The following is a 25,135-nucleotide window of genomic DNA, read 5'->3' as shown; positions in this document are numbered from 1 at the left end:
TGCAGATTGGGTGTGTTGGTGCAGAACTAAAATGAAAACATGACATAGCACACAGCCTGTGTGCCCTGTACCCTTTGCACTGCATGCAACATATGTATGTCACCCCTCTACAGACCTTCTAGCTCTAAAGGCAAGGTGCATTATATTACATGTGAGGGCATGCTTGCATGAGCGCATATACCCCTGCTATGTCTTTGTCGATTCTCAGGCATAGTAAGTGAACAGTGTAGCCATTTTAAGTACATGTGCTGGACACTGATCATTATAAGTTCCCCAGCTACATGATGGCTTCACTGACAAATTGGATATTAGGTATCAAACATCTCGTATTGATAAACCCTCACTGAATCCTGTGACGGATTTATTAATACATGCCCTCAGAGGGGGCACGTTAGAGGTGCCCCCTGAAAAATTCTACCGACTCCTAGTGTGGGCACTGACTGGTCAAAGCCAGTACAGTCACCTTAAGACAGAGATCTGGCCCTCTGATGTGAGTCATTGCTCTTGAGGGCTCAGAACAAAGGCCTGCTCTGGGCAGAGGTGCGACTGCCTCTCCCAGGCAGAATGGACATTCCAGGGCGGTGACCTTCAAAGGCCTTGCCGCCTTAGAAATGCATTCCAGGCCTCTCCAAATGGTGGTGGAGGCTGCCCCCTATTTTCTGACCCCACTTTTGGGAGCAGGACTGGCAGGAAAATTAAGTAAATTAGGAGTAATGCCTACTTCATGCCGGTCCCACCCGTAAGGTGGATGAGCCAAAGAGGACACTACTTTCTGAATTCCACCATCTTGCACGGAAGGAATTAGGCCAATAGGGTTAGGGCTATGCCCACTCCCAAAGGAAGTGGTCATAGAAAGTGTGTAGTCACCCTAAAGGTGAGTAGTCCATTGGCTATCACCTGGCACTTCCTGTAACATCCCTAAATTATGTATTTATGTGGCACCCCTGAACCCTAGAATCAGATTCCAGTTGGCCTAAGAGGAACCGGATAAAACAGAAGTCGCCCAGCAAAGAAGACTGACACCAACTGACTTGGCCTCAGCCCTACTGGCCTTTCTGCAGCCTTCAAAGACACCTGCACCCAGAAGATGACTGACCTGCAGACCAGTGACCTCCAAAGCCTTGGGAGAACTGCTTGCCTTGGGTAAAGACCAAGAACTCTCGTGGACAGTGGACCTGACTAGAAGAAACCATCTCCAAGGAAGTCGTCGTCTGCCTGAGGAACCGCAAAACCGCCGCCTGGAACCACCTCTGCACCCAACACCCCTGACCCGAGTTCAAGTGATTCACCAGTCCAGTGAAGATTCTCCAGTGTTTCTAATCAAGAGTCCACTGTAGGCTGTCCCCTGTCCGACTCCCCAGCGATGCCTGCAGCCTAAATCCCAGGACTTCCCCTGACTGCGACCTGCTTGTAAATGGTTTCAGACACCAAAAGACACCCTTGCACCCAGAGCCCCTGCGCCTTGGGGAGCTGACCCATTGGTGTCCAGACGACCCCTGACATTTCATCTTACCTGAGCAGCTGTAGGTTGACCTCTCCCGCTCTCCTGGCCAGAGTCTGCAGTCTGTTTCTGAAAGTAATCTCCTCCATTGAATAACATTGGGTGACCGACGCTGTGTTGGCACTCTGCACTCGGCTGCTGCTGTGACACTGAGCGAGTAAGTTTGGTGCCTCCTTGTGCCCCCATCCCCCCCAGTGCGCACCTCAGTCCCCGTAGACCAACCTCTGACACCGCTTGTACTTACCTGGGAGCAGTGTGTCTTCATACCCCCAGTCTCTGTTGATTAACATTGGGCACCGACTCAGACTTCTGACCTCTGCACTCTGGGTACCAATCTGAACCTTGCCCGGTGCTAGTCTAAAACCCCGAAGACAGAGATTGTAAGATGTGTGCTTACCTGTGAAACTGCATCCTTGCTTTGCTCACATAGATTAAAATTGTAGACTCTAAATAATTGCACTGTTGAATTTTGGAACAGCAAAGTATTTTTAATTGAAAAACTGCCTGTCTTATAACAAAGTTCTTTGGTTCAAAGCATATATAAACGCAAATGTTATTTTTTTAAATTGGTCTCAGATTTATTCTTTGAGTATGTGTCTCATTTATTGCCTCTGTAAGTACAACAAATGCTTAACAACTCCTTGATAAGCCTAACTGCTCGCCCACACTACCACAAAAAGAGCACTAGACCTATCTATTTCTTTCCCTGCAATCGTTTGGGGATCCGCTGGACTCTCTGCACGGTATACTTCATATCTGATTGAGACTTCTAGTTGCAGATTCCTTACCTTAGAATTTTCCCCAAGGCGTCAGACTGGATCCGTAGATTTTTTGTTTGAGCAATACCCTTGTGTGTCGGTAGGTGGTATAGGTCGACTCCGTTGGCGTCGTAGTTGCTGTGAGGACATCCTGAGTAGTACATAGACACCACCTCAGCACAGTGACGTCCGTTCTTTTCTTTCCACGCTATGCGCTGATCCGGAGAGAGCTAACCTGGTCTCTTTTTGACTGAGTTAAACCGTTTTGAGTTTTTTTTAGTGAGGTTTTGGTGTGTTGAGATGTCCCTGAAGACTGGTTTCAAGCTGTGCAAGGACTGTCACTGCATGATGTCGGTGACGGATCTGCATCGGGTTTGTTTGTGGTGCCCTGAGCATGCCCACGACCTAAAGTTGTGCTCCGAGTGCCGGGCCATGCACCTTTAGACCTTGAGGGAGTGGTCCCTAAAGCTCATGGCGGCCCAGGCGTGTAGGTCCCTGTCTCGCTTGGGGGAAAGGTCTCGAGACCATTCGTGGAGCCACCACCATTCTAATTCCTCCAAGTCTTGGGGCACAGGTAAGAAGTCGTCGTTGAAGCGGTGTAGACGCTCGAGACCTCCATCTTCAGAGCGTGCTTCTGGGTCCGCTCCGCCCTTCCCCAAATTTCCGGGAACCGGAGTGACCCCAGCCCAATTAAATGAGTTTTATGACGCCGTGCGCCTCACTTTTGAGTAGGCTGACCCTTATACGGTGCCATCAGGCCCAAGGGGTTCGGTCGAGGGGCCTTCGCGTTCCGAGACGGCGACTTCGGTACCAGCCACCGAGGTCCCCTCTGGATCAGCACCGATGCTGGTCGTACCACTGAGACCTTCCCTGGTGCCAGTTTGATTGTCGACGCTCCAGACGTCTGTGGTGCCCACCATCGACCCGATCCTTATTCCCGATGAGTCGGAACGCATCAGCCTCTTGCCGCCTCTGTCTTCAATGGGGCCTTCTCACCCCAATTCAGATTTGGACCCTTTTCCTTATGGGTACAAATTCAGGGAAGGATTGGAGGGGTCCCTGGACACTTGTGAATACCAGTATGAACCATATTTGGACTGGGCACAGGAATCGGGCAAGGCCAGTGGACTGAACACTTCTCTATATGCTGGCATGCTGTCTCCTCCTACCGTGGCTACGGCGGAGGGAGCGTCTTCTGCTATGAGGGTCAGTAGGGCAGCTGAGGTCCTTGGCCTTGAGCTACCTACTATACAGGTCAGGTCCAATCTCCTGATGGAGGTGCTTCAGCCAGGGGCTTCCACATCTGAGCCCTTTTTGCCACTCAATGAAGCCCTCACCGATGTCCTTTTGGGTACTTGGTCCAAACCCAACATAGGGGCTCCTGTGAACAGGACTGTCGCATGCCGCCATCAGCCCGTCCCGACTGACCCTAAATTCCTGTCCCAACACCCCACTCCTGAGTCTTGTGATCCTGGCTGCCGTATCCTCAGGCGCATTCCCTTCCGCACCCCCGGATAGGGAATCAAAAGGCTGTAACAATTTAGGAATTCTCGCGCTGCGGTCCGTGAACACTGCATGCCTTCTGGTCCGCTACACCCACTCTCTGTGGGATACGATTGTGCAAGTTCTGCCGCAGATACCTGAGGAGGCCTCTGCTATCGTCTCCCAAGCTGTCGACGTTGGGAGAGATGCTGCGAAGTTCACGATCTGATGTGGGCTGGACACAACTGACTATCTGGGCAGACCATTTGCTACAACGGTGGCCTTGAGACGCCAAGCCTGGTTGCGTACTTCTGGATTTTTGTGGGATGTTCAGCAGTCTCAATGGACGTGCCCTTTGATGGCTCCTGTCTCTTTTGAGACAAGGCGGACACTGCCTTGGAGAGATTGAAGGACTCCCAGGCTATGGCTGGGTCCCTTGGCCTTTCTGCTGCCCCTCGTCCCCAACAGTCCACCTTTGGCCCCTTTTGTAGCCACAAAAGGGCTCCCTGTCGCGTCCCCCACCCAGCCACCGTGCCACCCATGTTGTTCAGCTGCTGCGTGGCTGGGGATGCAGAATCCCTCGTGGGACAGGGAATCAGAGGTCTGCCATGTACACCCCTGCCCCTGCTGCAGCCTCCAAACCCTCCTAGTCCGTCCCCTTACTCCAATCCAGTTGGTGGGAGGATTTTCCATCACCAGCCCCACTGGGAATCCATCACTACGGACAGGTGGGTTTTGTAGATAGTTCAAAAGGGCTATTAGCCCCCCCCCCCCTTCAAATCTGCCCCACCAGCCATGCCTCCATCAATCAGCCAACTTCCGCAGGATCATTTGGCACTTCTCCAACCGGATATCGCAGCTCTCTTGGCCAAGCGAGCCATAGAGAAGGTCCCTGTGCCAGAAGTAGGTTGTGGTTGTTATTCCCGCTAACCTAGATTTCGGGACCTCAACTACTTCCTCAAGAAGGAGAAATTCAAAATGTCCACCCTGGCTCAGGTCCTGTCTGCCTTAGACCCAGGAGACTGGATGGTAGCGTTGGACTTGGCGGACACTTATTTCCACATTACCATCCTGCCTGCCCACAGACATTACCTGCGATTCGAGGTAGGTCATGAGCACTATCAGTTTACCGTGCTCCTGTTCAACCTTATCAGTGCCCCTCGGGTGTTCACAAAAATGATGGCGGTTGTTGCAGCTCATCTGCGCCTGTTAGGGGTATCAGTCTTTCTCTACCTTAACCACTGGCTGTTGAAGGCTGACTCTCCCTAGAAAGTCATCTCCCACCTTCAGACTATGGTGAGCCTCCTGCACACGCTGAGGTTTCACTATCAATGTGCAGAAGTCACACCTGACTCCCTCTCAGATGCTCCCATTCATCTGAGCTGTTCTGGACACAGTGCAGTTTCTGGCTTAGCCTCCCAAAAAGCAAGTCCAATGTATTTAGGCTATGATTCTGATATTTCAGCCTCTATCCTGGGTTACGGTGAGAATGACTGAGGCTGCTGGGCCTCATGGCCTCCTGCATCCTGCTAGTGACACATGCCAGATGGCATATGCGGGCTCTTCAGTGGGCGCAGCATCAGGAAAATCTCTCCGACATGATCCAGATCTCAAGGAGACTGCGAAAGACTGCAGTGGTGGCTTTTGAATCCGCATTGGGTCGATGGCAGATCCCTCTCCCTTCCCCAGCCAGATCTATCCATAGTCACAGCTGCGTTGCTTCTGGGTTGGAGTGGCCACATGGGAGAGGTGGAGATCAGAGGCATCTGGTGTCCGGCGGAGTCTGGGCTCCATATCAATCTTCTGGAGCTCCGGACCATCAGGCTTGCATTGAAAGCATTTCTACCCACTCTCAAAGGGAAAGTTGTGCAGGTGTTCAGACAATAGTACCGCCATGTGGTACTGCAGCAAACAGGGTGGGGTAGGTTCCTGGACCCTTTGTAAGGATGCACTACGCCTCTGGACATGGCTGGAACATCAGGGCATTACCCTGGTGGTTCAACATCTGGCGAGTTCTCTCAATGCCAGAGCAGACAAACTCAGCCGTCGATGCACAGCCGATCACGAAAGGCGTCTCCATCTGGAGGTGGTGCAAGGTCTCTTTTAGTAGTGGGTGAGCCTTGGTTAGATCTGTTTGCCTCCACTGACAACGCACAATGTCAGCTGTTCTGCACGTTGGAGTTTCCAAGGCAGCACTCGCTGTGACACTCTTTTGGTCTCGAGTGGAACTCCAGCCTCGTTTCTGCCTATACCACTTCTGCCCAGAGTTCTCAAGAAGATCAGGAACGACCGGGCCCAAGTGTATGAAGGTGGCTTTCTTCTAGCATGGTTACCCCCATTTTTGGACTGTAGCAATGTGTTTTTACTATCTCACTGGGATCCTGCTAGTCAGGACACCAGTGCTCATAGTTTGTGGCCTATATGTCTGTATGTTTTACTGTTTTGTCAGCATGCTTGACTGTGTCACTGGAGTCCTGCTAACCAGAACTTCAATGCTTATGCTCTTTCGGTTTCTAAATTTACCCTTGCGTACTGGTAACCCAGTATTCCACTCCAGATTGGCATACTGGACCCCCCATGTAAGTCCCCTGTATATGGTACGCAAGTACACAGGGCATTTGGGTTCTAGGAGATCCTTATGGGCTGCAGCATTTCTTTTGCCGCCCATAAGGAGCTCATACAAACACTTCTTCAGGACTGCCATTGCAGCCTGAGTGAAATAGTGTAAGCACTATTTTACAGCCATTTTCACTGCACCAGGTAACTTATAAGTCGCCTATATGCCTAACCTTCAGACCCAGATCGCTGGGTGCAAAGTTACTGTGTGTAAGGGCACCCCTGCACTAGCAGAGGGTGCCCCCACGTTGTGCAGGCCCATTATCCCGGACTTAGTGAGTGCGGTGACACCATTATAAGTGGGCACTACATATCAGTCAATATATATATATGTAGCTTCACAATGGTAACCCCAAATGTGGCCATGTAAGGTGTCTAGGATTGAGAAATTGTACCCCAGTCTGATTAAAGTATTTGGGGTGAGGGGGGCAATTCCATGCACCCTGGGAGCTCCACCATGGACCCCCGGTACTGCCAAACCAGCTCTATGAGGTTTCCACTGCAGCCCCAGTTGCTGCCACCTCACAGACAGGCTTCTGCCCTCCTGGGGCTTGGGCAGCCCAAACCCAGAAAGGCAGGATAATGCATTTCCTTTAGGAGAGTGGTGTTACACCCTCTCCCTTTGGAAATAGGTATTACAGGCATGGGTGGGGTATCCTCCTAGAGCCTCTGGAAATACTTTGAAGGGCACAGATGGTGCCCTCCATGCATAATTCAGTCTACACCGGTTCAGGTGCGAAACTGGACAAAGGAAAGGGGAGTGACCACTCCACTGTCCATCACCACCCCAGTGGTGGTGCCCAGAGCTCCTACCGGGGTGTCACTGGGTTCTGCCATCTTCTCTTCAGGATGGTCATGGAACTCTGGGGGGCATCGGAATGGCCAGTGCCAGCAGGTGACGTCAGAGACCCCTCCTGATAGGTGCTTACCTGGTTAGGCGAGAAATCCCCCTCTCAGGGTTATTTAGTGTCTCTCCTGTGGGTATATCCTCAGATTCTGATTGCAAGACTCCAGCAGGACTCCTCTGCATCCTTTGTTTCACTTTCTACGGTCCGATCAACCGCAGAACTGCTCCAGGAACTCTCCAACTGTAACAAAGTATCTGAGAAGGCTACTGAAACTCTAACTTCAGCTCCTGCCAGCAACTGCAACAGTTTACAGGTTATGCATGCTCTGAGGACTGCCTGTCTCATCCTGCATCAGAAGAATCTAAGGAATCTCCAGTGGAGTGACAGGCCCTTCACTGCTTCAGCAGGCACCTCACTGCAGTGACGACCAGTACTCTGGATCCCCTCTCTGGACGACGAGCATGGATCCTGGAACACAGTTGGTGGACCGAAGTGACCCTGACTGTCCAAAGGTCAAGCTGTCCAAATTTGGTGGAGGTAAGAGCTTGCCTCCCTGAGCCAGACAGTACCCCTTTGCACTGCATGTTTTGCAGTTCCTAGGGCTTCTGTGTGCTTCTCCAAGAAATCCTTTGTGTACAGCGTGGCCCAGGTGCCCAGCACTCTTATCCTGTGATGCTCATCTCCCTCAGTTGTTCTCCGGCGGTGTGGGGTCCCTTTGTGTAGTGCTCTGACAACTGCCATTTGCAACTCCTTTGTCCCATGTTCTGGGACTCCTGTGGATGCTGCCTGGTCTTCTGAGGGCTCTCTGAAGTGCTGAGAACCCCCTCTGTCTCCTCTCTCTGAGTTGAGACCCCCAGGTAGTGCCTTTCCCCCTCCAAACACATCTTTTGCGTGAGCCAAGGCCTCTTGGTGGAATCCAATGATGAAAACCAGCCTGCATCCATCTACTAGATGTGGGATATCTCTTGCACCAAGCAGGAACCTGCAGCTGTCTGTTTTGTTACATTTCTGACTTTTTCTTTTGACCAGAGGATCCACTTTTGCACCTTCATCCGGGTTAGCAGGGGCTCCTGTTACTCCTGGACTCTTGGTCTAGGTCTCCTCTCTCCACAGGTCTTCAGGTCCAGGAATCCATCCTTGGTGTCTTGCTGGTCTTGCTTGGTTTTTACATAATTCTTTATCACAACTTCTAGTGTGTTCTGAGGAAACTTGCTGTACTTTACTCCTAGTTTCCTGGGCTCTGGGATGGGTATTTTACTTATCTTTGGTGTTTTCTTACACTCCCAGTGCCCCTCTCCACACTACACTTCCCTAGGAGGGAAACCAACATTCGCATTCCACTATTTTAGTATATGGTTTGTGCTGCCCCAAGGCCCATTGCAAGCTATTGTGTTTTTCACTGTTTGCACCATTTTCTGACTGTTTACTTACCTGATTTTGGTTACTAGTGAATATATTGGGTATAATACTTACCTCCAAAGGGAGTATAGCCTCTAAGATATTTTAGGCCTTGTGTCACTAAAATAAAGTACCTTTATTTTTGGTACCACTGAGTATTTGTCTTTTTTGTGTATAGGTATTGTGTGACTATAGTGGTATAGCGAGAGCTTTGCATGTCTCCTAGTTCAGCCTTAGCTGCTCTGCTGCAGCTACCTCTAGAAAGCCTAAGCGGCTAGACAATGCCTACATCTCACTTAGGTGGATCACTGAACCTGGTATAAGGTGTAAGTACCTCTGGTACCCACTACAAACCAGGACAGCTTCTCACAATTGTTTCCACAACTGGCACACAGATAAGACCCTTGTAAAAGGTACCAGTGGTACCAAGGTCCCTATGCCCATGAATGGTCCATAGAGGCTGCAGCAGTATTGTGCCACCCTAAGGGACCCCTCATAAAATACATGCACACTGCCACTGCAGCTTGTGTGCGATAATGGGGAGAAAAAGGTGAAGTCGACTTGGCATTCCTCTCAGGGTGTCAGGCCAACCATCCACTGCCTGCGGCATAGTTAAGTCACCCCTCTAGCAGGCCTTACAGCCCCAATTCTAGGGTGCACTATACCACAGGTGAGGGCATAACTGCATGAGCAATATGGCCCCACAGTGCCCAAGTCCATTCTTATACATTGTAAGTGCAGTGTAGCTATATTAAGTACATGGGCTGGGAGTCCGTCATCACGAACTCCAGAGCTCCATGATGGCTTCACTGAAGGCTATTTTACATACCTTTGGTGTTTTCTTACACTCCAATTGCCCCTCTACGCACTACACTTGCCTAGGGGGGAAACCGTCATTTGCATTCCACTATTTTAGTATATGGTTTGTGTTCCCCCTAGACTCATTGCAACTTATGGTGTTTTTCCCTGTTTGCACAATTTGACTGTTTACTTACCTGATTTTGGTTAGAAGTGTATATTTTATGTATAATACTTACCTTCTAAGGGAGTATAAACTCTCAGATATTTTTGGCCTTGTGTCAGTAAAATAAAGTACCTTTATTTTTGGTCACACTGAGTATTGTCTTTGTTGTGTGTAAGTACTGTGTGACTACAGAGATATTGCAAGAGCTTTGCATGTTTCCTAGTTCAGCCTTGACTGCTCTGCCTACAGCTACCTCTAGACAGGATGGCTTCTAGACACTGCCTACATTTCACTAATATGGGATAACTGGACCTGGTATGATATGTAAGTACCTTAGGTACTCACTACAAACCAGGCCAGCCTCCTACACCAAGTCATCTTGGTGGCTCCGGACTGGGCATGGAAAGTATGGTATCCAGAGCTGTTGAGCATGGCTACTGATCCTCCACTCAGATTGCCTCTTCCGGCAGTTGTTCTGTCACAGCAATAGGGGACGGTTCTCCACCCTAATCCGTCCAATCTCTGCCTTTATGCATGGAGATTGAGCGGCGGCAGTTGACTACTTTTGATCTTCCACCCGAAATCTGCGATGTTATCTTGGTAGCCAGGCTTCCTACACCAAAATGGTATATGCCTGTTGTTGACATACATTTTTGACATGGTGTACCAACAAATCTGTTGACCCCCCCCCCCCCCCTCTCTCTGCTCCGCTTTCTGAGTTTCTTTTGTTCATTCTTTCTTTGGCCCAGCAGGGCTATGCTTTAGGCACCCTTAAAGGGTATTTATCTGCCATTTCGGCCTTTCTTGGGCTACCTGATCAGCCCTAGCTCTTTAAATCTCCTATTGTGAATAAATTCCTTAAAGGTCTCCACCATTTATTTCCTCCCACTCCATTTATCGTGCCTCAATGGGACCTCAATCTTGTTCTTGCTTACTTAATGTATTCTCCTTTTGAGTTGATGCAAAATTGTCCTTTACGGCTCTTCTCTTTCAAGACTGTCTTTCTTGTTGCCATCACTTCTGCTCGCAGAGTGAGTGAGCTCAAGCTCTTTTTTCCAAGCCTCCATTTTTGTCTGTGCACCCTGACAAAGTGGTGTTGCGCACTAAGGCTTCCCTCCTTCCCAAAGTTGTTAAGCCTTTTCATCTAGGCCAGTCCGTCACCTTGCCTACTTTTTATGCACCCCCACATCCTTTCCATGAGGAGGAGAGACTCCACCGTCTGGACCCAGAAATAGCATTGGTGTTCTATCTTAATCATACTAAAGATTTTCAGGTGTACTATCAACTATTTGTTCGGGTATGTGGCTGGGAAGAAAGGGAAGGCGGTGCAAAAACGTCCAATCTCTCAATGGGATCTTCTTTGTATCAAGATGTGCTACCCTTTTGCCAAAAAGCAACCCCCTGAGGGCTTGCGCACTCATTCTACCAGAGCAACTGCTGTTTCCACTGCGCTAGCACACTGAGTTCCTGTCCTTGATATCTGCCAGGCAGCTACGTGGACATCCATGCACACGTTTGCTAAACATTATTTCCTGGATAGTCAGGTCTGTCGGGACGGCTACTTTGGTCGTTGGGTCTTGCAGGACTTTCTAGTATGATCTTGGTTCGCAGCCCACCTCCAAGGATGGCATTGCTTGGGTATCTATTCAAAGGTAAGGAATCCGCAACTAGTGGTCTTTATTAGATGTATAAGTTATTTACCTTTGGTAACACAATAACTGGTAGAGACGTATTCTAGTTCCAGATTCCTTACTGACCCACCCATTCTCTCCGCTTGTGAAATGATTTCTAGGGATAGGGATTTCCCCCTTCAGGTCCTTAGCTCTGGCGCACCAATCTCGGTGTTCTTAGCAACTCTGCGCTTTGGCGTGGAAAGTCGTTAAAAGAAACTGAAGTCACTGTGCTGAGGTGCCGTCTATGTACTACTCATGAAGTAATCACGGCGAATACAATGCCCGCGGAATCGACCAACGCCACCTACTGACACGCAGTGGTATTGCTTGAATTAAAAATCTCTGGATCCAGTCTGATGCCTGGGGGAAAATTCTAAGGTAAGGAATCTGCAACTAGAATATGTCTCTACCAAATATTTAGTTACCGAAGGTAAGTAACTTGTACTTTCGTACAGTATATAGTGAGCCAGCTTCCTACAACTTCAAACTGCCCTCAGTGGCTGTCAAGAAAAACATTTTGACTGAAGTGCTTCAACCTGGGGCTTCCACTTCCGAACCCCTCCTGCCCTTTAATGAGGAAATTTGTGACGTCCTGCTGGGAACTTGGTCCAAGCACAGCATAGGGGCTCCTGTAAATAGGACGATCGCCCTGCACTGAGTGACCTTATTTGCCTCAGCAAAAATCCCACCCCGGAGAGCCTGGTAGTCCAGGGCTCACATTTCCATGGTGTGTTCACTTCCGCTCCCTTATACAAGGAATCCAAGAGGCTGAACCATCTTGGGATGAAGATGTTTTCTTTCACTAGCCTGGCACTGAGGTCGGTGAATGTCTCATTCTTGTTGGGCTGTTTCTCGCAGACCTTACAGGATACGGTTGTGCATGTGCTGCCACAGGTCCCGAAGCAGGCCCGAGCCATCCTCTCCCAAGCAGTGAAAGATGGGAGGGACGCAGCGAAGTTCACTATTAGTTGTGGCCTACACACGACTTACTCGCTGGGTAGAGCGGTTTCGTTGACTATGGCCTTATGTGCCATGTCTGGCTGAGAACATCTGGCTTTTCAGGGGATGTCCAGGCAAACCTTATTGACATGTCCTTTGATGGGACTTTCTTGCTTGGTGAGAAGGCAGATTCAGTGCTGGAGCGTGTTAAGGACTTTCGGGCTGCAGCCAAGACCTTGGGCCTCTCGGTGACCAACCGTCCACGGTTTGCTTTTTGTGGGTACAGTAGAGGTGTGGCACTGTGCAAGCCCTATGCCAGCCACCGTACCGCACAACCACCCCAGGTTTGTGAAGACGTGGGTGTGGTGACTTCACACATAGAGGGTCTGGAAGCTAGAAGTCTTCCGCCATCCAGCCCCTGGCAGCTGTAGCCTTCAAGCCCTACTAGTTTGATTCTGCAGGACCATGGTTGCACAGTTGGAGGGAGGGAGAATTAAACATAATCTTCTCCACTGGCAGTCCATTACATGAGACACATGGGTTCTGCAGATCATTCAGAGGGGCTACTCCCTCCTCTTCCAATCCTTTCCTCCCCCATTACCGCCAACACATGAAAGGCTGGCACAGAATCATTTAAACTTACTCCGAGAAAACTTACAGCTCTCTTCGCCTAGGGAGCTATAGAATGGGTCCCAATATGAGAAATAGGTAGTGGTTGTTATTCCTGCTAATTACTGATACCCAAACAGAACAAAGGTCTTCACCCTATTCTAGACCAGCGGACCGTAAATTTCTTCCTCAAACAGGAGAAATTCAACATGCTCACTTTGGCTCCCGCCTTGTCTGCCCTAGAGCTAGGAGATTGACTATTATCGTTGGACCTGCATGGTGTGTATTTTCACATCCCTGTCCTGCCTGCCCACCTACGATTCAAGGTAGGCCACAAGCAGTTTCCGTTCACCATGCGTCCTTTTGGCCTTACCAGCACCCCGGTGTTCACCAAGGTGATGGTGGTGGTTGCCCACGTTAGGGATTTCAGTCTTCCCCTACCTCGATGACTGGCTGTTGAAGGCTGGCTCACCCCAGGCTGTCGTCTACCACCTCCAGACTACAGCGAACCACCTGCAATCGCTGAGAAACACCATAAATGTGCCAAATTCACATATGGCTCCCTCTCAGATGCTAACTTTCATGAGAGCTGTTCTGGATACAGTGCAGTTTCAGGCTTAAGCAGCGAGTCCAGGATATTCGGGTTACGATTCTGATGTCTCGACCTCCATCTTGGATTTTAGTGAGAATGATTCTGAGGCTGCAGGGCTTCATGGCCTCATGCATCCTGCTGCTGAATCGTGCCAGATGGCATATGCAGGCTTTTCAGTGGGACCTGAAGTTCCAGGGGGTGCAGCATCAGGGAAATCTCTCTGACTTGGTCCAGATCTTGTAAGGAACTGCAAAGGATCTGCAGTGATGGGTTACCAGCCACTATTGGGTCAAAGGCAGACTCCTCTGCCTTCCCCAACCAGACCTCACACTAGTGACGGCCACATCACTCCTGGTATGGGGTGGCCATCTGGGAGAGGTGGAGATGAGAGGACTGTGGTCTCCGGTGGACTCAGGACTCCAAATCAACTTGCTGAAGCTTTGGGTGATCTGGCTAGCTTTGAAAGCATTTCTTCCTTCTGGGAAGGGGAAGTTAGTGCAGGTGTTCACAGACAACACCACTGCAGTGCACTACTGCAACAAGCAGGGGAGTGTGGAGTCATGGATCTTTTGTCAAGAGGACCTGCGTCTCTGGACATGGCTGGAAAAGCAGGGCATTTCCCTGGTGGTTCAACACCTGGCAGTTTTTTTTAACCCTGGGTGGAGGAACTTAGCCATGGATGCCTAGCAGACCACAACTAGTGTCTCCATCCGGAGGTGACGCAAAGACTCTTTAAGCAGTAGGGAGAGTCTTGGTATGATCTGTTTGCCTCTGTAGAGAACGCACAATGTAAGCAGTATTGCTTATGGGAGTTTTCAAGGCAGCCGTCGCTCAGGGACACTTTTCGTCGCACGTGGAGTTCAGGCTACTGCCCAGAGTTCTCGAAGATCAAGAATGACCGGGTCCAAGTAATCCCTATGGCTCTGGACTGGGCAAAGAGTCTGGTATTCCGAGCTTCTGAAAATGAGCATGGATCCTCGGATTAGGCTGCTGCTTCGGGGGGGATCTTCTGTCGCAGGAGCAGGGGAGGGTCCTCCTCCCAAACTGGTGAGCTCTATACCTTCATGTGTGGAGGTTAAGTGGCGGCAGTTGACAGACTTCGACCTTCCTCCCGAAGTCCAAGGTTATTTTGGCTGCCAGGTGTTCCTCCACCACAAAGGTATATGCCTGCCATTGGAAAAAAAATTAAAATATTGTATAGAGAAGTCTATTGATTCTCTTTCTGCTTCTCTCTCTGATGTTCTTCTTTTCATTTTGTACCTTGCCCAGCAGGGCTCTGCTCCGGGCACTCTTAAGGGGTGTCTGTCTGTGTTATCCACTTTTCTACGGCTGCCTGACCAACCCTCTTTATTTAAATCCCCTGTTGTCAATAGATTTCTTAAAGGGCTTGTACATATGTTTCCACCTTCGCCCTTCATAATGCCTGTGGGACCTGATTTTGTTCCTCACTTACCTTGTGTGCTCTTTTTGAGCCACTTCATAATTGTCCCCTTCTGCTGCTCACCATCAAAACAGCCTTTCTGGTGGCCATAACAATGGCCTGGAGGGTGAGTGAGCTGCAGGCTTTATCATCCAAGCCTCCCTATCTCATGGTCTTTCCTGACAGTGTTGCTTCTCATCCGTGCCTCTTTCCTCCCAAATGTGGTGGCCCCATTACACTTGTGACAGACTGTCACCCTGCTCACGTTCTTTGCTCCCCCGCATCCCTCTAGGAAGAGGAGCGACTCCATCAGATGAAACCAAAAAGAGCATTGTCCTTGCACCTTAACCGCACAAGAGAGTACCAGGTGGACTACCAACTCATTGTGTGTTACATGGGAGCAAAGAAAGGTCTGGAAGTACAGAAACAAACCATTTCACACTGGGTCATTCTCTGTATGAAGATCTGCTATGCCCTGGCTAAGAAGCAGCCTCCTGAGGGCCTACAGGCTAATTCCACCAGGGGGAAAGCTGCTACCACGGCATTGGCTCGTGGAGTCGCAGTCCTGGCCATCTGTCAAGCAGCACAGTAGGCATCCCTGCACACATTTGCAAAGCACTACTGCCTGGACAGTTAGGTCCGCAGGGATGGGCATTTCACCTGTTTAGATCTGCAGGACTTTCTAGTTAAAAAATGTTTGTCTGCAGCCTACCACCACGAGGATATGGCTTGGGTCTCTATTTATAGGGAAGTAATCTGCAGCTAGAAGTCTATCAAATGAATAAGTTACTTAACTTTGGTAACTCATTATCTGGTAGAGACTCTATCTAGCTGCATATTCCTTATACCCACCCAGGCCTCCCCGCTCTGCGGACTCATTTGTTAGGGTGATCCCTTTCAGGGCCTTAGTTTGGAGACACATATATGTCAGTTCCTTTCATGGCTCTGCGTTCCTTGTGTAGGAAGTCGTGATTAAAGTAGCTGACGTCCGTGTGCCTAGGTGACTGCGACATCACATCGGGTGCCAATGACGATGCCACGCGAAACCGAACCGAGCCACCCGATAGTGCGCGCAGGGGTATTGTTTGAGCAAAAGTTTCCGTATCCAATCTGATGCCTGGGGAAATTCAAAGGTAAGGAATCTGCAGCTAGATAAAGTCTCTACCAGATAATGGGTTATTAAAAGTATGTAACTTGAGCATCAAGTTTCAGCCCTAAGGAATGCAAGGAACACCTTGATTATGGCATTGTGTTGGAATTTAAACATTATTTGGTATATTACTTTATGCCATTCAACTAACTGTGTTCAGTCTAAAGATGGAGGAGGTTGTTCTCCTTGTGTGCCTGCCATAAAAAGATATGCTTTCTCAAAGTGTTTCAGACGTTTTGAACTTTTTTCTTCTTCTTCTTCTTCTTTTTGATGAATAAGAGTATGAAAATAGGCTCAGTTAAGGGCCTCTTTGCATCCATTTTAGGATTGTTTTTCAGATAACTCTTTGTTCTCGACATTTTGCAGAGAAAAGTTTGTATGACTTTTTGAGCAGTTCACCTTATGAGGTGTTTAGACACTGCTTGTTTAGGTTTTTGAAATTTAAACTGTTTTCCTAAAGCTAGTTACTTTAAACAGATCACCCATTCGCCACTTTTTTCAGGACAGAGTTGTACTTAGGGTTAGGATTTGTTTGTCAGATTTAGTTTGTATGTTTCATTGGTGTTGGAAAATTTCTTGTTTGCATTGTTTCCTCTTCCTAAAACTTCAAAGCCTGATGAGAATCACAACTGACTAGGTTACTTTTTTTTGTTCTAGCCTTTTTCAAACTGGTACATTAGAGAGAATTGATTTCATGGTTATGAGGCAACGCATTTATGGAGCAAACACCTTCACATCAAAAGGTGGTATATATGCATTTTGGTGGTTATAGCTGCCCTGACTCCACCTTTGCCAGAATGCATAAATGAAACAAAATGCATCTTATCTGATGTTTGGATATCTTTTAATAAAGGAGCGGTCTGCAGAAAGATAAGTTGAAGTGAGAAAAATGTGCTACTTGGTGAGACAGCATTGCCTTAAGAGTACTAAAGAAGGAGAAATCTAGGCTTCTACTTTCGAGATCCTTCTTATTGACATACAACACTGTAACTTGTGTGCTTTTCTCCTAGATTTTGTAGCTAATTTTGAATACTATGCAAACTGGGAAAAAGGAGCTGGTGGTGTGGAAAAGTGGAGAGATCAAGAAGATTAAAGCAGAACTTTTGGGTTGGCTACTTCACACCTGACTTTCATTCGTTCGGCATTTCTGTTGTTGCAAATTTGTTGCTGGATCATTTTGCACAGTCTCCTACATGCTCCAGTATCATTTTGATTCCTTTTATTTATTTACCCATTTCAGACATTGAACCCTTCTTTTCCCCTTTGAAGTGTTTCCAGATCACCTAGCCTCAGTGACATCAGAGGAGTTGGGGTCAGCTAAAGGATCAATGCACGGTTCACAGCAAGACCTGCGTCGTATTGCTGATCTACCCTTGCCAGCAGACTTCATGACATTGCCAACTGATGCTAAGCCCAAGCTAATGACACCTGATGCCTTCATGATGCCTAGCACATCACTCCAGCAGGTAAGAAGGCCAGACAGCAGCTGTGTGTGCCACATATGAAACAATACTGGATGTGGATAGTTAGCTCTGGTCTGCTGACATGTAGAAGTCCTTAACTGTATGCATTGTTACATTTGAGATAATGGTTAATCACTGAAAAGCTTCATTAAGCATTTTGATGTGTACAAGGTTTGGAACACACACCACTATAGTTATACAGTTATTGCCCATTGTTTGCTACAGCAAATGTGGTCTCTCAGAGACTGATGAGCCTACCCTTTTATCAGTGTCTTATGCATTCAGCTCTGCTGCTAATTGAGTGAGGATGTTTGAGAGGGTATGACATGCAGATTTAATCCAGTTAAATTTCTGGGAACATGGTAAGTCATAAATAATTTAATGGTAACTCTGAACCTAGGCATGTTTGGTATCAAACATGTTAGTATCATACCCCAATACTTTTGCCAGTATTTTGAAGTATGATTCCATGCACTTTGGGGGCTCCTTGGAGGACCCCCAGCATTGCTTCTACCAGCCTTCTGGGGTTTTCTGGGGAGCCCAAGCTGCTGCCACCCCTCAGGCAGGTTTCTGCCCTCCTGCTGCTTGAACAGCTCAAGCCCAGGAAGGCAGAACAAAGGATTTCCTTTGGGAGAGGGGGGGTTAACACCCCTCTCCCCTTGGAAATAGGTGTTACATGGCTTGGGAGGGGTAGCCTCCCCAAGCCACTGGTATGCTTTGAAGGGCACATTTGGTGCCCTCCTTGCATAAACCAGTCTACATCGGTTCAGGGACCTACAGTCCCTGTTCTGTCATGAAACGGGCACTTCCCAGCCACTAGGATCCTAACACACTTACCTTGGTTGGACACCTCCATTCTTATACCACCTTCTTAGTATATGGTTTGAAAGCCGAAAGTATATTGGAGATGTTGTAGAATATTTAGGTGACAGCACTTTCTCTGGGTTTACCCTCCCACAAGTAGTTCCTCTAACATTTTAGGAAATTCAAAGGGAATTCCAAAGGCCTTGCCTGCTGCCACCACAATGCATCCAGTGACCTGTGCAAAATGTTCAGCGCTTTAGAGGTAGAGGCGGTGCTTAGGGAAGAGGGCAGCACCAACAATTTTCCTCTTACTGTTCACTTAGCAATGCAACAAAACCTTTTCGGTTATTGCTTGGATGAACATGTGCAACCACTTGGGTATCAGATCCAGCATTTCCTGTTCCACTGTATTTCAGCCACACCAGTTTCTTCAGATCATGCTTAGATCTTATCATTCCTTGAACGATGATTAAGACTTTAAGGAGTTTAAGGGCAGAAGTATTCATCAATAGAATGTTTGTCACATTCGGTAATGTGATGATCACTTCTAACCACAGTTTCTTTACCTTTGGAATTCCCCTAGACACTAAACTGTATTGGGAACCAGCAATTGCACCTATGTGCTGGCAGGTGGAGCCATCGGTCTCTTGGTCAACAAGGTGACATCGCACTGCCTCTGGAAGTGATGGCTTGGAGCCATATGTATGTGCCCTTACAGTAGCTGATATGCATTGCTTTCTTTATATGTCCTTCGATGCAGAGCTAGAGCTCCGCTCTTGATATTTGTTTCATGTCTTACCAACCCCGGAATTTTATTCTTCTACAGAGTTCTAGAGAAATGCCCCCACAAAGATTACAGGGTTCAAATCATGCCACAACTGCAGAAAACAGATGTCGGACATGGACCCGCAAGACATCTGTCTGTAGTGTCTAGTGTCCTAGATTGACTCAAAGTCCTGCAAATAAAATTATTTCTGATGCACCTTAAGCCTATCGGGGATTGCGAGGTGAAGCACAGGAAGCAGAGTAGGTTGAACTCCAGTTCTTGGGGCTGCTACAGGCCTTGGGCCTGTTCCCGCTGCAAACCACCATTTTTAAGTAAGTCAAAGGCAGGGCTCGTCATAATTGAAAGCGGTCTAAACAGCATTTGTTGTCTTCCCATCAGTCCCACTATAGGGAGAAGCTGTTCAGTGGACGCTAGAAGGATCCGGCTCTGCTTCTGAGCCCATCAGTAAACTGGTCGTGACATGCCTTGAGTTTCCTCGGCCATCATTGACCAGGCAGCAAGTGGAGTTTTTCAAAGGGGCCATGTTGCAGTTGTTCTGGATGGTTGAGGGTCTTCCTGAAGTGCCTTTATGTCCCATGGATCCACTGGGACCCCCAGTCAGACTTCTCCCAGCAGGAACTACCCTGGTGCTGACTGACCCAGTTGGACATCTGGCCAAACCCCATCTAACCCTGGCAATTTAACTCGCTACCGGTGCTAAGGCCACTCCATTTCTGACTGCTGCAATGCTGATCTCCTGTAGCTTTGGTTCCAGATTCGACCCATACATCAGCTTTAGATTTGGAGTTATCTTCAGCCCAATCTCGACAGATATCTCTTTGAGATAACAAAAGGCACAGCCCTAGTTTGGGTGGAATCCCAGACACTGCCACAGCTTCAACCCCAGTACTATACAAGGCTCAGTGCTTTGCCTGGATCAGATTTAGACCTTGTCTAAGGGCTACATTGTATTCAGCACAATGAGGATGTTGAGGAGGTGGATAATTTACTCCTTCCTCATTATACTGATGATGACTTATATGTTAGTTTATTGAATGCTAATGGCCTAAATACATCCCCTAGTTAGAATTGGATTAAAACTGGACTTTCCTAAGGAGGCAAGTGACTCTTTTGTGGTGGTAGTGCCCAGAAGTGCATCAATGTCAGTTGCCCATATTTGAGAACAGAATGAATCTGTTGACTGAGATTTTGCACTCTGAGCCTACATCTTCGGCACCCTTTCTACCTTTAACTGATTCTCTGACTGAAACATTGTTGGCAATCTTGTCTAAGGCTTGCTGAGCCCTGATGATGAGTTGCCCTGTAGTGAGGGGTCATAGGCCTGCCACTAGAGACCTTTCCTTTGACTGACATAAGTGGTCTATACTGGTCCACGGCCTTCTTTAGGGCTCCAGACTGCCTACATAAGAGATGTTCTCACATCATGCAAAAAAGGTGAGGCGTAAGGCTTTCAGACCTGGTTGATGCTTGATGTGAGCTTCCTGTAACAGAGATATAAAAAGAAGAAACAAGGTTACTAATTCTAGCCCTCTTCTCATATCAATGATATGGATCCCCAATTAAGACACACACACATATATATGTACATACTTAAATAAACTGGTCACCCCACTTGTGGGCACTGCACGCTCTATAGCAATGAAGTGACTGATGTTGCACATTTGTACTTTTTATAAGACAGTAAATCACACAGTGTATCATTTCATGCAAATGTGTATATCTATTACCACATCACTTACCCAGTTAGAGAAGGCTCACAACAACATGTCTACATCAGCAATAATCACTGAATGGCCCTGGCAACACATGCAGCCCTGTGGTCGGCAGCAGCACTGTACTCAACACTGCAAGAACATTAAAAAGATGTTAAATAACAGGCAAGCCTTTATGTAAAGGTTAATCTAAGTTAAAGAAAGGAAATAACCAGCGTATTCTTTGTTGATCAAATTTAGAAACTCCTTCAATTTGAAGGAATCTTGCATGAAAAGTGTTGTTAAATTAATGATAGTCTGTTCAAAATTCAAAAGGTGTATATCATTAATTTGAAGAATTGTTTTACCTTTGTACACCAGATTATGTCAGTGCCTTGAGAAGTGTTGTTTTCTGAAAGTGATAGTTTTCAAGCATGAATTTAGAAACTTCCATTCTTTTTCCCCCACCCTGACGACGATGCCAATAGTGAACTATGAGGCAACTTAGTTGTTAGATTCACTCCTTGGGTGTCCTGGGTTTATGGTATACATAATCAACATTAAAGTTTAATAAATCAAACATAGGAGAAGGTTTTGTAAAGCACATATTCAGAAAATTGTTTTTTTCAAGATCGTCATATATGATAATGAAGAAAAAGGAGGGAAAATCAAATAAACAAATTGCTTAGGATCACAGAAGTTGTTTAAGTGAAGAAGTCGGGATTAATCCCAAGTTTTGGTTTTAATTCAGATACTAGATTTATTTGCATCTCTTCCCCAAACTCCACTTTACCTCCCCTGCCCCAAAATCCTCAACTGCCCCCCTGCTGACATCAGTGCTGTGAGAAAGTAGCCTCTTTCTAGCATGGTTACCCCTACTTTTGGCCTGTTTGTGAGTGTGTGTCAGTGTGTTTTTACTGTGTCACTGGGATCCTACTAGCCAGGACCCCAGTGCTCATAGTGAAAACCCTTATGACAATTTGTTTTGCCTGTGTCACTGGGATCCTGCTAGCCAGGGCCTCAGTGCTCATAGTTTGTGGCCTAAAGTGTGGTTGTTGTAAGTAGTGCTTAACTGTGTCACTGAGACTCTGCTAACCAGAACCTCAGTGCTTATGCTCTCTCTGCTTCTTAATTTGTCACTATAGGCTAGTGACTTCATTTACCAATTTCATTTGGCACACTGGACCCCTCTTATAAGGCCCTAGTATATGGTACCTAGGTAGCCAGGGTATTGAGGTTCCAGGAGATCCTTATGGGCTGCAGCATTTCTTTTGCTACCCATAAGGAGCTCAGACAAACCCTTTCACAGGACTGCCACTGCAGCCTGTGTGAAATAGTGCACACATTATTTCACAGCTATTTTCACTCCACTTAAGTAACTTGTAAGTCACCTGTATGTCTAACCTTCATTTAATGAAGGCTGGGTGCAAAGTTACTAAGTGTGAGGGCACCATTGCACTAGCAAAGGTAACCCCACATAGTTCAGGGCCAATTCTGGGGGACTTTGTGAGTGTGGGGATGCCATTACACGTGTGTACTACATATAGGTCAATACCTATATGTAGCTTCACAATGGTAACTCTGAATATGGCCATGTAAGGTGTCCAAGATCATGGAATTGTCTCCCCATTCCAAATCTGGTATTGGGGAGCAAATTCCATGCATCCTGGGGGCTCCACCATGGACCCCCAGTACGGCCAAACCTGCACTCTGAGGCTTGCAGTGCAGCTACAGCTGCTGCCACCTCACAGACGGGGTTCTGCCCTCCTGGGGTCTGAGCAGCTCAGTCCCAGGAAGGCAGAACAAAGCATTTCCTTTGGGAGCAGGGAGTTCTACCCTCTCCCTTTGGAAATAGGTGCTACAGGCTGGGGAGAGGTAGCCTTCCCCAGCCTCTGGAAATGCTTTGAAGGGCACATATGGTGCTCTCCTTGCATAAGCCAGTCTACACCGGTTCAGGGACCCCCAGTCCGTGCTCTGGCACAAAACTGGACAAAGGAAAGGGGAGTGACCACTCCCCTATCCATCACCACCCCAGGGGTGGTGCCCAGAGCTTCACCACTGTCTCCCAGACTTCAGTCATCTTGTTTTCCAAGGTGTGGGGACACTCTGGAGGCCTCTGTGTAGCCAGTGCCAGCAGGTGACGTCAGAGACCCCTCCTGATAGGCCCATACCTGATACGTTAGCCAATCCCCCTCTCAGGGCTATTTAGGGTCTCTCCTGTGGGTTCTCTTCAGATTCTACTTGCAAGTTTCCAGCAGGAATCCTCTGAAACTACTACTTCATCCTCTGACCTCGGATCGACCGCACACTGCTCCAGGAACCGCTATAACCGAAACAAAGTATCCAGAAGGGCTACTTTTCCTCTGCAACTTCAGCTCCAGCCAGCAACTGCAACAGTTTCTATGGTGTGCACGCTCTGGGGACTCCCTGTGTTCACCCTGCACCAGAAGGACCGAAGAAATCTCCCATGGAGTGACGGAGTCACTCCCCTGCTGAAGCAGGCACCTTCTGAGTCGACTACCGGTTCTCTTGGACTCCTCTCCTGGCGGCGACAAGCGTGCTCCTTGGAACACAGAGGGTGGACCCCATGGACACAGACTGTCCTGAGGTCCTGCTGTCCCAATTTGGAGGAGGTAAGACCTTGCCATAACTGAGAACGACCCCTGTGCAGCGCGTCTTCTTCACCTCCTGAGGCCTCTGTGCACCATTTGCAAAATCCCTTCGTGCACAGCCTGGCCGAGGTCCCCAGCACTCTATCCTGTGACGCTCAACTCGCTGAGTTGTTCTCCATCGGCGTGGGACCTTCCTTTGTAGTGCTGCACCAACCGCATTTTGCACCTCCTTTGTCCCCGTGCTCTGGGACTCCCGTGGGTGCTATATCTGGTGCTCTGTGGGCTCTCTAAAGTGCGGAGAGCCATCTTCCTTCTCACACAGAGTTGAGGCCCCCAGGTCCCTCCTGGGTCCATCCAGCGCCAACTTGACGCAAAACGCGACTTTGCTGGAACCAAGGCTTGTTGGAGGAATCAAGTGCCAAAACTCACCTGCATCCATAGGACATGTAGTGCATCACGCAGGAACCCGCTGACATCTTCCTTGGGTGCATGTTTGTAGGTTTCGTCCAACCAGTGACTTTTCTCTTGCACCCTCTTCTGGGTTGGAAGGGGCTCCTGTCCTTCCTGGAACTTCTTCCGACTTCTGTACTTGGTCTCCTCCCTTTGCAGGTCTTCAGGTCCAGGAATCCACCATTTGTTGTTTGCAGTCTTGCTTAGTTCTTGCATTAACTCTAATCACGACTTGTAGTGTGTCCTAAGGGAACTTGCATTACTTTACTCCTGCTTTTCTGGGCTCTGGGTTGAGGTATTTTACTTATCTTTGCTGTATTCTTACTCTTCCAGCGATTCTTTACACACTACACTTGTCTAGGGGGAAAATCGTGGTTCGCATTCCACTTTCTTAGTATATGGTTTGTGTTGCCCCTAGATCTATTTTCTCCCATTGTATTCTATAGGATTTCCTATTGTTTGCACTATCGTATGTCTAATTACTTACCTTATTTTGGTGTCTAGTGTATATATTGTGTATAATACTTACCTCCAGCAGGAGTATTGCCTCTAAGATATTTTTGGCTTTTTTGTCACCCAAATAAACTACCTTTATTTGTGGCAACACTGGATATTGTCTTTGCTTGTGTATTAGTACTGTGTAACTATAGTGATATTGCAGGAGCTTTGCATGTCTCCTACTTCAGCCTAAGCTGCTCTGCTATAGCTACCTCTATCAGCCTAAGCTGCTAGAGCATTACTACATTTCACTAAGAAGGGATAACTGGACCTGGTGTAAGTACCCAAGGGACCCACTACAAAGCAGGACAACCTCCTACAAGTGCGTCCATCTGTCATATCACAGACCAAACATTGTGGCCCCATAGAAAATGTCTGTAAGTACCCATGGAGGCTTCCCCTGTAGTTACCCACTAAGGGTAACGATTGCTTAGTTAACGCCTTACTTCACAGATAATTCAGGGGCCAGTTTAGAGTGTCATATCCCTGAGCAGGAGTGGGCTGATCACTTCTCCCTCATTTTCAATCCAGGTAACGAGGGGCAAGAGTAAGAAAAGGATATCAGGGCACAGCCTCAACGAAAGTTGCTTAGCTGATCTTATAGTTTTAGCATCTGCTACTAAAGCCATCTTCAGTGCAGCCTGTGGGAAGACGCTGGTACCATATGGGGTTCCAATAGATTTGTTTAAGTACAACATGGACTTCTGGTCTCCATTAGCCAGAAACATCTTAAGAGCAACAGTCAGGGGAGACTTAATCGACACTTGGAGAGAAGCCATTTCTGTACCACTTTTTACTGTTCCAATTTATAAAAAGGGTAATCAGAATCTACCTGCATGCTATCACCCAATTTCTTTAATAGTTTCCACAGCAAAGATCT

The 25,135-nt window shown here is 47.9% G+C and overlaps 1 protein-coding gene across 1 annotated transcript in view; it reads left to right on the top strand.

The window, feature by feature from the left end:
- Positions 1–25,135, top strand: part of EDC4 (enhancer of mRNA decapping 4) — a 703,483-nt gene that overhangs the window by 267,532 nt on the left and 410,816 nt on the right. Inside the window, exon 15 of the mRNA XM_069217586.1 lies at positions 17,220–17,416. Within this exon, the coding sequence (XP_069073687.1) occupies positions 17,220–17,416 (197 nt within the window). The remainder of the gene's footprint in view (positions 1–17,219; positions 17,417–25,135) is intronic.

Source organism: Pleurodeles waltl, chromosome 12 (genome assembly GCF_031143425.1).
Source record: "Pleurodeles waltl isolate 20211129_DDA chromosome 12, aPleWal1.hap1.20221129, whole genome shotgun sequence".
Classification (NCBI taxonomy): Eukaryota; Metazoa; Chordata; class Amphibia; order Caudata; family Salamandridae; genus Pleurodeles; species Pleurodeles waltl.
This window is presented reverse-complemented; position numbering and strand designations above follow the sequence as displayed.